Below are 16,145 nucleotides of genomic sequence, written 5' to 3'. Positions count from 1 at the left end.
TTTTTTTTGGTCTTCTTTTTTGAGACAGGGTCTCACTGTGCAGCTCAGGCTGACCTTGAGCTCACTTTGTAGCCCAGGCTGGCCTTGAACTGGCAACAATCCTCCTGCCTCAGCCTCCCAGCCTCCCGAGTGCTGAGTTTACCTGCGCCACCACACCTGGCTTTTTTTTTTGCCTGCTGGCTTTTGAGACAGGATCTTGATGTGTAGTCTGGGCTGGGCTTGAACTCACTGTGTAGCCCAGGCTGCTAAAAAATCACTACGATCCTCCTGCCTCAGCCTTCTGCCTAGTTTGTAATCCTGTTAGGATACAAGCGCGCTCACCACGCCTGACAGCAAGGGCCTTTTACTTCATAAAGGTCCAACATCATGTCTTTCTGTCTTCCAGGGCAGTGTATCACTGAAAGAACTGAACGCCCGGCCTTTAGAAGTTTTCATGTGCAGTGTGCTCAAAAGACAGGGCTACGGAGAAGGCTTCCGCTGGATGGCGCAGTATATTGACTAACCTGGCCGGCCGGCTCCGCCTGCTCAGAGATTTGATCGCTCAGCGCGCAGAACTTGAATTCAATAGACTTCTGTTGGTTTTAAAATAGATATTTTTTAGAATATTAATATTATATCAACTTAATTTGAGTGAAAATTGAAAACTGATCCAAGTAAGTTTGCTAGTTTCTAATTCCATACAGATAGTTTTACAGTTTATAATCTGACATCAGCCCGGCGCCGTTTACAAAGAGCAGTTTCCCGCAGCACCTTTGAAGCACTTCGTAACCGTGTGAAAGTACAAACACAAGCCATGTTTAAAAGCTCATCATGGTAAATTCTTTATGTGCTCTTTTAAATTTTAGATCGTGTGTCCACCGCTCAAGTGCACAGTTAGCGAGGAGCTTATCTGGTGGGGTGACGCCTTCCAGTTCTCAGTAACGCCCTTCTTAGCAAACATCATGCAATAAAGCCGACTCTGACGTGTGGCCCCCTTGCTGGGCAGGTGTTTCGTTGGAGTGTGTCTTGTCTAGCCAGCACTCTGAAGCGTAGCTGTTTAATATTCCGTGGGAGAAGGCTTGAGGAAAGGAGACCCTTCAGGAGATGCAGGATTACTGTGACCCTGAGGGCTTGCGCATTGCCCGGGGCAGCTGTGGAGTCGGTGCGTTCCTAACTGGCAGAGCTGCCTTCTCAGTGCAGGCGGCTGTCCTGGTCCTGTGGGCTCAGCCCTCTGGAGCAAAGCACCCGCGCCTGCCAGGCTTTGGGAAGCCAGGCTGTTGCGTCCCTGCTGTCTCACGTTGAAGTGATCCGGCCTTACTCGTGACAGTTTGGAATCTGTGCTGCTTCACTGGGGGACGGGGGGGTGACAGGCCCCCATCTCGCCGCTTGTAGAAGTCCCGGGTCTCTGACGGTCCCGGCCCGGCCAAGCAGCAGCAGGAGCACGTGCAGTTTCATTGTGGAATCCAGAGCATCTAAGGAAAAAGAAGCAGCTTGTCCTGCGGGCGTCTCGCTCCTACCCGTAGCTCTTCTGCCTTCTTTGGCATGTGTTACTTCCTGACAGGAACAAAATGAGTCCTGATTTCTAACGTCTTTTTCCTCAGTTGCTCTCCACCAGACTTGTTTTGGGATGTAATGCTTCCTGGGCAGCAGTGTCTGAGGCCTCACTGCTACACTTACTAATAAAATGTTAGTTTTTTGTTGTTGTTTTTGTTTTTGAGACAGGGCCTTGCTGTGTAGTCCAGGCTGGCCTTGAACTTGTGATCCTCATGCCTCAGCCTCCCAAATGCTGGCGTTACAAACATGTACCACTATGTCTAGCAAAATTTTAGTTTTTAAAAAACATTATAATTTTACTTTTTTTTGGTCTGTCTTTTTGAAACAGGGTTTCTCTATGCAGTTCAGGCTGGCCTTGAATTCACTTTGTAGCCCAGGCTGGCCTTGAACTCACAGGGATCCTCCTGTCTCAGCCTCCCAAGTGCTGTGATTACAGTTATGTGCCACCATGCCGGGCCAAAAGCAACTATAATTTTAGAAGTTGAATTATTTTTCATATATCTGAAATTTCAATTCTTGTAAGATGAAATGAAGAGTAAGTGCCAAAAATGTGTTTGTTTTGTTTTTGTTTTTTTGAGACAAGGTTTCACTATGTAGCCTAGGCAGGCCTCAAACTCACAGTGATCCTCCTGCCTCAGCTTCCCAAGTCCTGGGATTACAGGAATGTGAAACCACGCCCAGCTGTCTACAGTGTATCTTTAAAGACTCTCAAGCTTAAATTTTCTCTTCTGATTATAAACCAAGCTTGTTTTCTCTTTGATTTTTTTTTTTTTTTTTAGTAGAGGGGATCAAACCCAGGGCCTTGAACGTCCTAGGCAAGCACTGTACCACTGAATTACTGTACATCTCAACCTTCTCTTCCCTTTTCTCTTCTCTTGTTTTTGGAGATAAGGTGTTGCTTTGTAGTTCAGGCTGGCCTCAAACTCAGGGCAGTCTTCCTGCCTAGCCTCCCCTGGGATTACAGGTGTATGTCCCATACCTGGCTCAGCCCTGCCTTTTTTTAAATTTTATTTTGAGAGTATGTCTCTAAATTGCCAAGGTTGGCCTTGAACTTCCGATCCTCCTGCCTCAGTTCCCCAAGTAACTGATATCACAGGTGTGTGCCACAGCAGCTAGCTTAAATCAGTGTAGTACAGCTCACCAATTCCACTGAAGTTAGACTCTGCCAAGAAGTTGTTCCAGTTTCATTCAGAATCTTTTTTTTTTGGTACCAGGACTCGAACTCACAACCTTGAGCTTGCTAGGCAGGTGCTGTGCCGCTGAGCTATGTCCCCAGTCCTAAGAACCATTTTTATATCAGAGTGAATGCTTTCCCCGACCATTGTGCAAGTGAGGGTAGCACAGTCCTGTGTCAGTAACACACCGTGTAAGAGCAGGCGCAGGCTGATGCAGATGCCTGGAAGCACCTGGTTTGCTACACTGGAAAGGTCATTATTTGGCTGTGGTTTCACTTTCAACTTCTTTCTAAATGAAAATAGCTTCTTCCACGCCTAGAAACATCTTTAGCACTAAGGAAAAAGTCACCTTAGCAGCCCGATAAGATAAAAGTGCGCATTCCAAAAGTCCTGCTGCACAGAGCGAGGCCTTCCTGAAAGCTATGCCCCATTCATCGGAGTAGCTGCCCGCCTTACCTTCAGGGACATGCCTTTCTTCCAGTATTTCCTAGGGGATTCACTGTAATACTCTATTTTGTCAGAAACTGGTATAAGGCGAAAAGCTTACTGGATTCCCTGGAGGGAAGAAGGCTTTGTGATGTTAAGTAGCTTGCTCTAGAACCTGCATTCTGGCTTCAGCATTGGGATCAAAGGAACAAAGTCACTTCCTGGGCACAGCTAAGGGGGATGTCCTCGCAGTGGTGTAAGACTCTGGCCTGAGCCTCTAGAAACTGCACTTAGCAGCGGCCCACGCTCCGGCTCCCAGGTCCCAGCCAGAGGACAGGCCATCCGCTCTGAGAAGCCCCCCAGCGCAGCTCCCGAGTCCCAGCCCCCTTCAAGAGGCCAGTGAGAACACAGGAGGAGGACGGCTCCGCGTGCGCCTGTGTGGGTATGTGCCCTGCAGTGTTGCCCGGGTAAATGTCGGGGACATAGCTTCATTCTGTGCCAAAAGATAATAAAATGTGATTAGCACTACTGCATAAAGTCAAGATTGGACTCCATATAAAGCAGCTGTGCAAAAGATGTTTTAAAATCTAAACTGAAAATACCAGGTCTCAAGCATTTTGGTTTTTTTTTTTTTTTCATTTTTTGAGATAGGGTCTTGCTATGTAGTTCAGGCTGGCCCTAAACTCACTAAGCCCAGGCTGGCCTCAAGCTCACACCAGTCATCTTCCTCAGCCTCCCAGGTGCTAGGACTCCAGGTGTGCGCCACCATGCCTGGCTCCAAGTGCACTTTTGTTTTTAAAGAGATTCTTACTTCACACCTGTCTCAGTGACTGCTGTTAATTACACTTTTGGATCATAACTGGTCAAGTTGATAGATTCCAGTTTATCTCAGTGAATTTTTAGAATAGAGATCGTTTTTAAATTGGGTAAGACATTTCCTAAAGTGTATAAAAAAGTAGTCTTAACCAGCTAGATATGGTGGCACATGCCTGTAATCTGAGCACTTGGGAGGCTGAGGCAGGTGTATTGCTGGGAGTTCAAGACCAGCTTGGGCTACATAGTGAGTTCAAGACCAGCTTGAACTACACAGTGGAATTGTCTCCACCAAAAAAACAAAAAAAAAAATTGGTTTAGTTAAATCAGTGTCTTCATGTAAGTGCCAAAGATGTGTGAATGTAGATATTAACTGTGTAGATCTAAATTTTAGTTGTGTGTGTGCTGCCATATACAAATTTACTATGGTTTACAACAGAAAAGCGGGCTCTTATTCCTTTTCCATAATTTTCAACTAGCTGCATGTCTCTGTAGTACTTTCTAGCATATAAACTATTTGTAAATCATTGAAATAGAGTGATTGCTATGAAAACGGTGTTTCTTGCCTTCTGGAAAATGATTTCATTAACCACATTCAAATCCTACCACTGGGCTGTGCAGAGCTCAGTGATAGAGCACTTGCCTAGCATGTGCGAAGCCCTGGGTTTGATCTCCAGCACTGCAAAAAAAGAAGAATCATTTTTATAAGTTGTATCATTTAAAACAGTATACTTGTAGTTGTCATTTCAGGGGAAAGGTTTACATTTTTTTCTGAAACTGCGGTGTTTCAGTCTTGTTAATCACTTACACAACTGAAGTCTCTAAGAATGTTTGCCAAGTAAAACTTGTTTTTTTTTTTTTTTTTTTTTCCGGTATCAGGAATAGAACTGACGACCTTGCTCTTGCCAGGCAGGCGGTGTGCCGCTGAACTAAATCCCCAGCCCCCGTGCCAAATAAAACTTGATCAGAATACACTGCAATTAGCCTGTATTCTCTTTAAAATTCCCTGTTGCTAAAAATGTATTGTTTGGGTCATTCTAGACATATGTAAAAATTTGGGTGGTGATTCAAAAATCTCCCCAGAAAGCATTAAAAAAAGTAGAGATTTGCAAATATTAATTCTTGAATGCAAAATTAATAGGGAATAAACGGTAGCTTATATTAAGATAAAAATAAGCAGATTTTACTGTAAGTACTTTTGTTCAGAAAAACAGTACGTTTCAATTAAGGACTAAATTAGCAAAACTACTACACATTGATGCTTCTCATTTATTTTTTTTCTTTTGAAATTTAAGTTGGTGCTTTTTATTTTATTTTTTTTTGGTTTTTCTCCGGTACCAGGAACCGAACTCACGACCTTACGCTTGCCAGGCAGGCGCTTTGCCGCTGAGCTAAATCCCCAGCCCCAAGTTGGTGCTTTTTAACAAAAAGAAAAACAAGTTCTTGGAATAAGTGACTGTGCCTCTGTATAAAGTGTTGGGATTTTGTTCAAACCATGCACCCCCCACCCCTCAGACATTCCCACCTCACACTCGGACTTAAAAGATCCTGACTATGAAGAGAATCTACAGAGCCGGTCTGTTGAAAGCACAGATCTGAACTGACTTCTGCTCATAATTTAGAACATGAGAGACCCAACATGCTCAGTGTCACTGATTGTTCAGGACTTTGACCACACTTTAAAAGAGAATCCAGAGTAATCAAAGGAAAGTAAGCAAGGTTATCCAAAGCAGACTGATTCAGGTATCCTCCTACCCCTATAGATTTTAGGGTAGAAACAGAAGTGATGTCACGCAGAATTAGTTTTGGAAGGGCTGTCCTGGAGTGCATGGATTCTTCAGCATGTATTTTAAGTGAGGGATTAGGTTTAAATACTTGGGGGTAAAAGCGGGTGACATACAGCGTTGGACATACGGGTTTTTTGTGGGGTGTTGGCATCGTCAGGTATAAAGATCACGTCAGAGTGGCCAACTTCACGTGGGTTTCTGTACTGTTCCCTGCGCTGCCCCTAATCCGGACTCTGATCGGTAGCTGCGGGAGGCACAGCCCCGAGGGTGAAGGTCACCCGCCGCACTCTAGCCGGGATAGGGGCCTGTGGCTGAACGCACATGTGCTGAGGTGGAAGTCGGCGATAAGTTGTTCATCATAACCTTGTTTGCACTTTCATAGACCACTGCTTGCACTAGGACCTTAGTGTGCATTTTAACGGTTGTTTTCGAGTATATACGGATTGTTAAGCATAATTTATATGAAGATGTTTCTGTTTGCCTTTGTGTATTTTACAAAGAACAGCTGTAATAGATGGTTAAATGTTTTTGAATTGTTTGTATGTTATTTTGATTATGTTCTATTATCTTTTCACTCCCTATGAATTTGAGTGTCAGGAATAGAAAAATAAAATGCTAACCTGATCTCTGAAGGACTGCATGTCTAGTTCTGTGGTTGTCCTGTTTGGGGGTTGGTTCGGTTTGGTGTGCAGTGTGGGGATGGAACCCATGAGCCTGCACATGCTAGGCCCAGTTCCATTTCTCCTACCTACCTCTTAATTTTCACTTTGTTTGTAAGAAGTTTCTTGGACTTCAAAAACTACAGCAGAACAGTGGTGCACTCCTGTGATCCCAGCTACTCAGAAGGATGAGGCAGGAAGATCACATCCTGGAGGCCATCCTGGGCAGCTTAGCAAGACAGGCTGTCAAACTTTAGAAAGCGCTGGGGCCATAGCTCGGTGTGCTTACCTAGCACACTCGAGGGCAGGGGTTCCACCTCGAGCACCTCAAAAAAGAAAGAAAAAATCGCAAAGATAGTAAAACTTCCCTTTGTGCAGGGATCCTAATTCACCTTCTAAGACTGAAAACAACCCACAGGCAAATTGAAATAGGACTTAAACGTGCTGACTTCACAGACATGAAAGCTAAGTCCAACTAGTTGGTTTTATCTACAGCAAGGCTCTTTAACTTTGGTGCACACGAATATCCTGGCAAGCTTTTAAAAAAAATTTCCACCAGAAACTGATTCAGTAAAGGGTTGAACGGGGCGTGGTGTTGCACACCTGTGACCCCAGCACTTGGGAGGCCTAGGCAAGAGTATCACACCATGAGTTCGGGGCCAACCTGGGCTACATAGTGAGACTCAAAAAAAAACAAAACAAAACATGGAGTTAAGGGCAGGGACCTGAATTTTTTAACCAAATTCTCAGGTTTTTCTAATGCTGGAGTGTGGATTTTTCGTATAGGAGAACCATTGGTATGCTAATACAGTACGGATAATAATAAATTATCCTTTGCCAATCAGTGAAGCAGAAAATAATTATTTGCAAGAATTATCAACTGATTTTTTTTGTGGGGGGAGGTGCCTGGAATCGAGCTGAGGACCTCACATCTGCCAGGCAGGTGCTTGTGCCGCTGACCTGTATCCCCGGTCCCCTCAGTGGATTTTTTCTTGTTGTTCTGTTTTTCCTGTGAAATCAAGAATTTAAACCCAGGGCCTTGCACTTGCTGGGCACATGCTCTACTACTGAGCTATATTCCCAGCCTGTCAAGCTAGTTTTGAGACTTAGCTCTCAATATGAAACCTTTCTACAGCCATCCCTGTAACCTTCTGTTAACAGTGGGTAGCAGTGACAGCAAACTTTGGGCTAGCTTTTTTATTTTTTTTTTTTTGAGAGGGAGTCTTGCTTTCTAGTCCAGGCTGGCATTGAATTTACTGTGTAGTCCAGCCTGGCCTCAAACTCACTGAAATCCTCCTGCCTCAGCCTCCCAAGTGTTGGGATTGCACACATGTGCCACCACACCTGGCACCTGTCTTCCAAGTTGTGGGTGTCAGGTGTTTTGTCCCAGCAGCAAGAAAGCCGAGGAATACAGCACCCCTGCCCCAGCCCCCCTGTGACTCACCGGATATGGCAGAGGTCAGGCCCGTGAATCAGCCCACTTTCCCCAGCCTCCTAGAACTGCAGGAAGGAATGGGCACAAACACGAAGACAGGAAGTGGGGGGTCATCATATTCACACCCCAGGTATCACGCACCTGATACCAGAATGGGGCCGCCAGGGCCAGCAGCTCCGAGCACCGCGGGTGAAGGGTGGTTTCGCTCGCACCCCTCCCGCGGCCTCCCCTGCAAGCCCTCGGCTGCTCTGCAGAGTCTCATGTGGATCACAGCATTCGATCCGAGGCAGCGGAACATTCCTTCCCTGCCTGGCCCACTAGCGCGGCTCTCGGGTTATCGGGTGTCGGTGCGCGGGGTGACCCCGGCTGGGGTGTGGGCGGGAACTGAGAAGCGGCTTCTCCGGCCCAGGCACCTGCTCGCTCTTTCACCCCGTGGAGCTGCGTGCTTGAAGAGCACTAGCTGTTTACAGCGGCCCCTGTCTGGAGCCGGGTGTGGCTGGTCCCTTCCCGGACACCAGACCACAGGTGTCCCCACTGGGTTTAGGGCGGCCCAGCAGACTTGTAAACAAACGGCCGCCGGTTCAGATTCCATGCAAAACTGGTGAGCAAACCCCTCTGGCCACCGTGCCTCCCGCTGGCCTGAGGGCAGTGCCTGCCCTCCGCCGACACCTTCGGGGCCTCCTCCCTTGGCCTGCCGAACTCCTGCCAGTGTGGGGACTCGGGCTCCCTGTTGGGGCGCCCAGCAGGGACTCCCATTTTATTTCCCGGATTAAGAGAGTGAGGCCCAGGGCTGGGGATGCAGCTCAGCGGCGCATTGCCTGCCTGGCAAGGGCAGGGTCCTGAGTTCGATTCCTGGTACCAGAAATGAAAAAGAGAGAGTGAGGCCCAGGAAGGGCCAGAGTGCGGGTCTCTAACTCCTCACACCGCGGGGCTGGAACAACTGTGTTTCAAGTCCCCTCCCTCTTTACAGCACGTTTGTGAACGCGCTCTCGTGCCTGGAATGGCCGCATGTAGTTTAATGCTGGCTGAGGATGAAGGGAGGGAGGGGAATCACCCCCTGAATCCAACTTTCTAGAACTGCTGTTGCTAGGCTTGTTTTTTTGCTTTTGTTTTTTTAGACGTCCTGGGGATCAAACCCGAGGCCTCCCACATGCTGATCCAACCCTCTGACCGAGCTCATCCCCAGCCCCCAGACCTGGCACTTCACGCTGTGACCACACAACAGTCTCACCTTCCTAACGGCCCCCTCGGCCGGCGACAGAGAAATCAGCAGCCACAGCGGTGTTCTGTTTGTGCAAAGGCCCGAGGAGGAGAGATGAAGACCTCTCCCAGAACCTAGTCTGGAGGTTCACCTACCCCAGCTGCCGCCCGCCGCCCCCGCCGGCCTCAGAGGACCCCAGCAGCCTCTCACCTGGCCCTACCCGGCTTGCCCTCCCCCACCGCACCCCAAGCCCAAGCCAGCCGTGTGAGAACAGCTGGCTCCCAGCCGTCTGCTGTCCTGCACCCTGGGAAACAGGTGGCCTGAGTCAGCGACACCCAGAGGCCGCCTCACTCTTCCATCGGCTGTGTTTTCCTGCAGCAAACGCCCTGGGGGTGGAGTCAGTAACCACGGAAAAGGAGCCTGGGTTGGAGCTGGACTTAGACTTGGGGGGTTTGGGGGAGTCACAGGGGCAGAGGCCTAACATGAACTCTTATATTTTAGGATGGCTTCTTTTGCTTAATTTATGTTCACTGCTACAACAAAGCAGCTATAGAGTAGAGCATGTAGAGGGTATTTTTTTTTTCCTATACAGTATTTTTTTAAAAATACAGCCACAGAAACTGGCATGGTGGCACATGCCTGTAATCCCAGCACTAGGGAGGCTGAGGCAGGAGGATCATTGCAAGTTTGAGACCAGCCTGGGCTACAAAGTGAGCTCAAGGCCAGCCTGAATTGTATAGAGAGACCCTGTCTCAAAAAAAAAAAAAAAAAAAAACAAGTAAATAAAAAAATGTGGCCGCAGAAAGGTAAAATTTCTCCAGCAATTTCCAAGTGTTCAGTACAATGTTGGCAACCAGAATCACATTACCGGACAGCCAATCCACAGAACTCCGCCCTCATCCTACCACTGTGTCAAACATAATCCCGTAACCCTCACCTGCTCCTCCTCCCCACAACCCCGACCCCTTCCTCCCTCCCTCCTTCCTTCCTCTCTCCCTTCCTTCCTTCCTCCCTCCTTCCTTCCTCCCTTCCTTCCTTCCTCCCTTCCTTCCTCCCTCCCTTCCTTCCCTCCTTCCTGTCTCTCCCCTTCCCGCACCCCTCCCCCTCTTCCTCTCTCTGTTTTGGGATCTGGGATCAAACACTCAGGGCTCTGGGCATGTCGGGCAAGTGCTCTGTTCCTGAGACACATCCAAGCCCGTTTGTTTACCAAGACAAGGTCCTGCTAAGTTACCCAGGTTCTATCACCTCCGGATGGCAGCACAGGCTGGCACCGAGCCTTAGTGGCCAGGCCTGTGGGGAGCACCCACATCTGAACTCTAACACATAGGTGCCGTCATTCAGGGTTTGCCTTCCTGGGACTAAATTATTTCGTGTAGCAGAATGTGTCAGAATTTCTTTCTTTTGGGGGGTGAGGTTTAAGAGAGGACCTCACTGTGTTATCCAGGCTGTCCTTGAATTCACTATGTAGCCCAGGCTGGCCTTGAACTTGCAGTGATCCTCCTGCCTCAGCCTCCCAAGTGCTGCGATTACAGGTGTGTGCCACTACATCTGGCTCCTTCTTTTTAATGCTGAGTAACATTCCAGTTCCATTACACACACACACACACACACACACACACACACAGCCCATCCAGTTTTACTCTGTACTTTTGTTTATCTGCAGTCTACCATGGTCCAAAAATATTACAATGAAACTTCTGGGGGCTGGGGATTTAGCTCAGCGGCAAAGCACCTGCCTGGCAAGCACAAGGTCGTGAGTTTGATTCCTGGTACCGGAAGAAAAACAAAAACAAAAACAAAACAAAACGAAACTTCTGGAAACAAACGACACCTTTCAAATAATGTGGGGTTCCAAGTGTACCGTTCACCTCTCGACACATGGCAAAGCAGCATCTCGCACCACTGCCAGGAGGAGGAGGAGTAGGGCACATCGTCTTGAGAGGGACAGAGACCGCATCCACAGAGCTCTTACTGGAGTATAGTGTTGTGATCGTTTATTTTCATCTCGGATATTGTTGTTAATCCCTCACCGTAGTTGATTGACAAATGAAACTATCAGACGGTTCGGCACAGTTTCAGGCTCCCGCCGAGGGTTAGGAGTGTACCCCGAGGACAGGGTGTGTTAGCTGTGGTTCGCCCCGTGAACAGAATCCGTGGAAGGCAATATGTAAATATACGGAACTGTGCGGGGGGATTTGCTAGGCAGCTTTCAGGAGAGGCAGGGCAACCCACAGCAGCCATCAGCCCACTGGAGAGCCGGAGCGTGGTGCCACCCACAGTCAGAGACGGCGTCCCTAAGTTTGCTGGTCCACATGCAGTCATCGCTGGACACTTCACTCATCTGCTAGACATTTCTTAATCCAGCCAAATTGACACCCATGATTAATGATTGCAAGGGGAGGCTACTGCGACACAGCGGCACACGTCTGTAATCTCGGCACTCAGGAGCTGAGGCGGGAAGATGCCCTCCAGTTCCAGGGCAGCCTGGGCTACCAAGTGTGACTGACCCTGTCTCAAAAAACCAAAACCAGCTGGGTCACTGGGGGCGTGGCCTGGAAGGATCGACCTCCCTCCTCCTGCCTTGATATTTCTCCGCGTCCTGCTGCCACGCCACGAGCTGTTCTCTCGCAGGCCCCTCTGCCATGCTGCCCCACCTCGGAGCTCCACGACCGTAGACCGAAACCACTCAAACGGTGAGCGAAAATACACTTCTCTTCGTTAGACTTGTGGGGGTCAGGTCCTGTGACTCAGCAACAAGAAAGTGACTAAGACAAACTCTTGGCTGTGTGTTGAGTGGTTGTGACACCAAATACTGTAACTGGGTTTGGGGGAGCAGCTCCCTTCCTGGGTGCTCCAGAGCTTCAGTTCAGTCTTGAGGTGGAGTGTGAAATACCGGAGGCTTGGCGTAGGGCAGACAGGGACAGCTGTCCTAGACAGTGACGTAGACACGCAGTCACGTGTCCTGGGCCTCACTGCTGTGACACATGTCAGGTGTTGGAACAGGTTTGGGTCTGCTCCAGCTTACGAAGCTGCCTCAGCCTCCCAAGTGCTGGGGTGACAAGCGTGCACCGCCACGCCTGGCTAGTGTTCGGATCGCACTTACACTAAAGAACGAGTCGGGGCTGAGAGAGCGGCTCAAGGGTAAACCATTTCTGGGTTCTATTCCCAGGACCACAAACACACACGAAAAGAATTATGCACTATTTATCTGAGATTCTAATGTATGTGTCCTGTGTTTGTTAAGCTGTGTGATCCTCTCTCAAATGACGAGCACACCGCCTCGAATCCCTCTGCCCAGGTCTGTCCTCTGGGTCGGGCGCACCGGGCCCACAGTGCGAGGAGGTGGCCCTTGCGGTGACCCCCAAAGCCTGGTGACAGGAGGCTAAGCCAGAGTTTGGGAAGAGGGGATGGCTGTGAGCCCCTTCGAACACCTACGTTGCTCAGCGTGAGTCCTGCAACCGTCGTCTCCAAGAAGGGGCGCCCCTGGCGCCCTCCCTGGCCACTGTGGGTACAGACGGGCCAGCCCGGGAGAGCCCAGCGCTCCCTCGTCCACCTGCCCACCGAGGGATGGGCACCCACGGGCCTCGCCACTGCCTTGTTCTCCTTCGCTGCCTGCCTGCTCCTGAAGGCCACAGGGGCGCCACTACCCACCTCCCTGGCAGAGGAGAGAGGAGGCCGCAGCTCTGCGCAGGGATGCGGGTCAGCCCTTGCGACACACGCTAACGGCGTCAGAGGGGCTTGGCCGGCGGCAGGTGGCGCCACGCACCCTGCCTTGCAGGAGTGGAGCATGAACAGGGAAATCAGGGAGCGCAAAGGGCAGTGCCCACCCATCCCCAGGTTGGTGCTCTAGGAGCTCAGTGTGCAACCATCCCCTCCGATCTCGGGTTGTCTGGGTGAACCCACATTGGCCTGATCTCTGGAAGGGGCCCGGCGTCACCACCGTGTCCTCAGGGCTCTGCCACAGGGCTCGGTCAACGCCTGCCTGAAGGGAAGGCAATGCGTGACACCTGCTCCCACAGACTCCCCCTGCTCATGTCCCCGTGCCATCCGCTGTGAGTCTCTCGTGGGACAGACCTGGCCCACTGAGGGGGCTCTCGGGGGGCAGAGACCGCACAGGCGGCCGCCATGGGGCTGTGCAGAGTTAAAGGCACAGGAGGGGAGGGGTCCCCCAGCAGCTTGGGTGGTGTTTCAGTCAGGGTTTACGAGAGAAACAGATAAAGCACACGATACACAAATGTATAAGAAATTACAAGCTTGGTACGCGTCAGCCAGAGTCGGATGAGGAAACATGCAGAGGGTGTCTGCACCTGGAGGTTTAGTCCAAGGTCTGGAGCTCACTGCACTGTCCGTGCAAGTCCGTATCAGGAGGCCAATGGGTCTGCACGGGAAGGCTGAAGGATCCAAGGCAGAAGCCAAAGAGCCTGTGCTAGAAGCCAGGAGATGACGACCAAGCTGAGGGTGAAGACTGGAGCTCCTCTAAAGAACAGAAGCTAGTCCTTCCTCATTTCCCTTTTATACCGTCCAGGCGATGGGCCTGGGGGTGGGTCCTCTATACCCTAGAGTGTAGAATTGCTGAGTCAATTTAGTTAAGCTTCTAAACTTCTCAAATTTACACAATCAATCAACCACCACAGGTGGGAAGCTGGGCCCGGACCTGTCCCTCCACTTCCACTGTGGAAGTGGGTCAGGGCCTCCTCGGGCTGTCTGAGCCCCGCTCTGTGGGCGCGTGGGTGGATCCCAGGCAACCCTGGCCTTTGTAATGTCTGGCCACATGTGTGTGACCTTGAACAGCTGGAATGGGGCTGATCCAAACTGGGAGGTACCGTAGGTGCAAAATACACGCTGGATTGCAAAGACTTAGCAGAAAGAAAGACTGTCAAATATCTCATCTGGAGTTATCTAAAAGCCGCGCCTGGTAGCACCCACCCGTAAGCCAAGCACTTGGGCGGCTGAGGAAGGAGTTGTACAGTCTGGACAATTTAGTGACTGGTGAGACATCGACTCAAAATAAAGAATAAAGGGTTGGGCATGTAGTTCAGTGTTCGATCCCTAGTCCTGAATAAAAAATTATTTTGTGTTCTTTGTTTCTTTGTTTTTGAGACAGGGTCTTGCTTTGCAGTTCAGGATGGCCTCGGATTGTCTGTGTAGTCGAGTCTGGCTTCCAACTCGTGTCAATCCTCCTACCTCTGCCTCCTGAGTCCTAGGATTGCAAATGTGCCCTGCCACGCCTGGCAAACTTATTTTAAACCGGGCATGGTGGGACATACCGGGAACTCCACACTTGAGAAGATGAGGCAGAGGATTGCAAGTCTGAGGCCAGCCTGAGCTACACGGTGAGACTCCTGCAGTCAGCATGAGGGCTGGAAACGTAGCTCAGCAGGAGTGTGCCTGCCTAGCATGTGAGCCTGAGGCTCCAACCCCAGCGCACACACGAAGTCATTTTGTATTGATGATCCAATGTTTGAAATGATCATACTTCAGATATAATGGGTTAAATAAATCTATTCTTAAAAGTCCTTTTACTGGCTTTCCTACTTTCCTAAAGTGTGGATGCTGGCCGCATGAGACTCACACTAATTTATCTCTTGCCCAGTGCTGCCTCCTCCTGCAGGTGCCCCGGCCCTCCTACCCACGCGTATCAGCGGGGCCAGGCTTGGAGGTGCAGGTGTTGGAGTGGGGTCCAGGCATCATCCTAGCTAGATCCATGGGGTCCTAGTGTTAGGGTTTGGATGGAATGTCCACCCTCTGGCTTTCAGAGGGTGAGTGGCTCACGGGGGCCTGCTCCCCGACAGATGAGTCATGATTTCTCCACAGCTGAATGTGCTATGGTGAGTGGGTCCCGGGGGGGGGGGTGCGTCTTTAGAGGGCAGACTTCTCACTGGCTGTTCCTGCTCACTCACCTTCCTGACCCCATGGGTTGAGCATCTTTCCTCCACCCTGTCATTTTTCCTTGGATCCAGCCTACCATGGACTGCAACTTCTGAAACCATAAGCTAAAATAAACCTTTTCTCCTTTAATTATGTCTGGTTATTTTGCCCAGTGATGGGAAAGTCACTCGTACATCAAATCAACTTCTTCCACACACCCTCCCCCTGGGCCCCTTTCTGCAAATGACTGAGCCTCTGCCAGGGACACCAGCCTTTCCTCTTCTGCAGTCCCCTCAGGTTGACAGCTGTCGACTCGTGAGGTCTCTTTGCCCGGAGGTCTGTGGGCAGAGCAGTCCAGCGGCACACTGGCAGCGAGGCGGGAGCGGGAGGGATGTGTACAGGAAGACGGTGTCGCTTCGAGTGGTGTTTTTACTGGGTTGTGAGCTGACCCAGAGCAGGGACAGATGCTCCACTCCCCACTCTTTCCAGATCCTGGCATGGAATAGGTGCTCAGTTGTTAATGGATGAGAAGCCAATCCAGGTAAAAATCCTGTGACCTAGAGACGGAGGCCAGAGGCTCCTCTCCCACTTTTCCACACCCGACAAGTGGCTGGAGGTGAAGGAGGGCAGCCTTGGATTGAGGACTTTGCCTCTCCCTGGAGGGATGACTTCCTGAATCCCAGGGGTAACACTGTGAAGATCCAATGAAACACTGCCCCGCCCTTAATGCATGGCCCCGGTACATGCTGAATGCCCTCTATGCCCAACACAGTCACAGTCCCTTGGGAGGGTGCAGCAGGTCCTTTGGGACTCAGAGAACTCTCGCAGGGACCACTGTGGAGCGTGTGCAGGGATCCCCAGGGCCCCTCCCCTCCCCACGTAACAGAGCCCCACACCAGCCACACAGAAAACATTGCTTTATTAACTGCGTTTGCCAACACATGAGGAGTGTGGAGGGCTCCTTAGGACACAGGCCCCGGCAGGGCCCAGGGTCTGGAAGCCCCTGTGAGTGAGCAGGACAGGATGGGGCTGGGAGCTATGCAGCAGCGGCAACACAGAATCATGCAGGGCACAGCGGGCGCTGGCCACACCGAGGCGACCATACATTCTATTGCTCGTTAAGGGTCGTGAACATGGACAATGTACAAAAAGGAGAAATAGGTCTTTGCGGTAATGAAAAATACATTTTTCTCTACAAAGGAATCTTCTCTAATACAAGAAAATAAATATTGCAACATAAGCCAAAAA

General features: G+C 50.2%; 1 protein-coding gene across 1 annotated transcript in view; it reads left to right on the top strand.

Moving 5' to 3' along the window:
* Sar1b (secretion associated, Ras related GTPase 1B) overlaps nt 1–1,675 on the top strand; it is a 24,032-nt gene extending 22,357 nt beyond the window's left edge. The window contains exon 7 of the mRNA XM_005376158.2: nt 386–1,675. Within this exon, the coding sequence (XP_005376215.1) occupies nt 386–502 (117 nt within the window). The 3' untranslated portion in view covers nt 503–1,675. The remainder of the gene's footprint in view (nt 1–385) is intronic.
* The last annotated feature ends 14,470 nt before the right edge of the window (nt 1,676–16,145 follow it).

This window comes from Chinchilla lanigera, unplaced genomic scaffold, assembly GCF_000276665.1.
Source record: "Chinchilla lanigera isolate Chin_1 unplaced genomic scaffold, ChiLan1.0 scaffold00007, whole genome shotgun sequence".
Lineage (NCBI taxonomy): Eukaryota > Metazoa > Chordata > Mammalia > Rodentia > Chinchillidae > Chinchilla > Chinchilla lanigera.
This window is presented reverse-complemented; position numbering and strand designations above follow the sequence as displayed.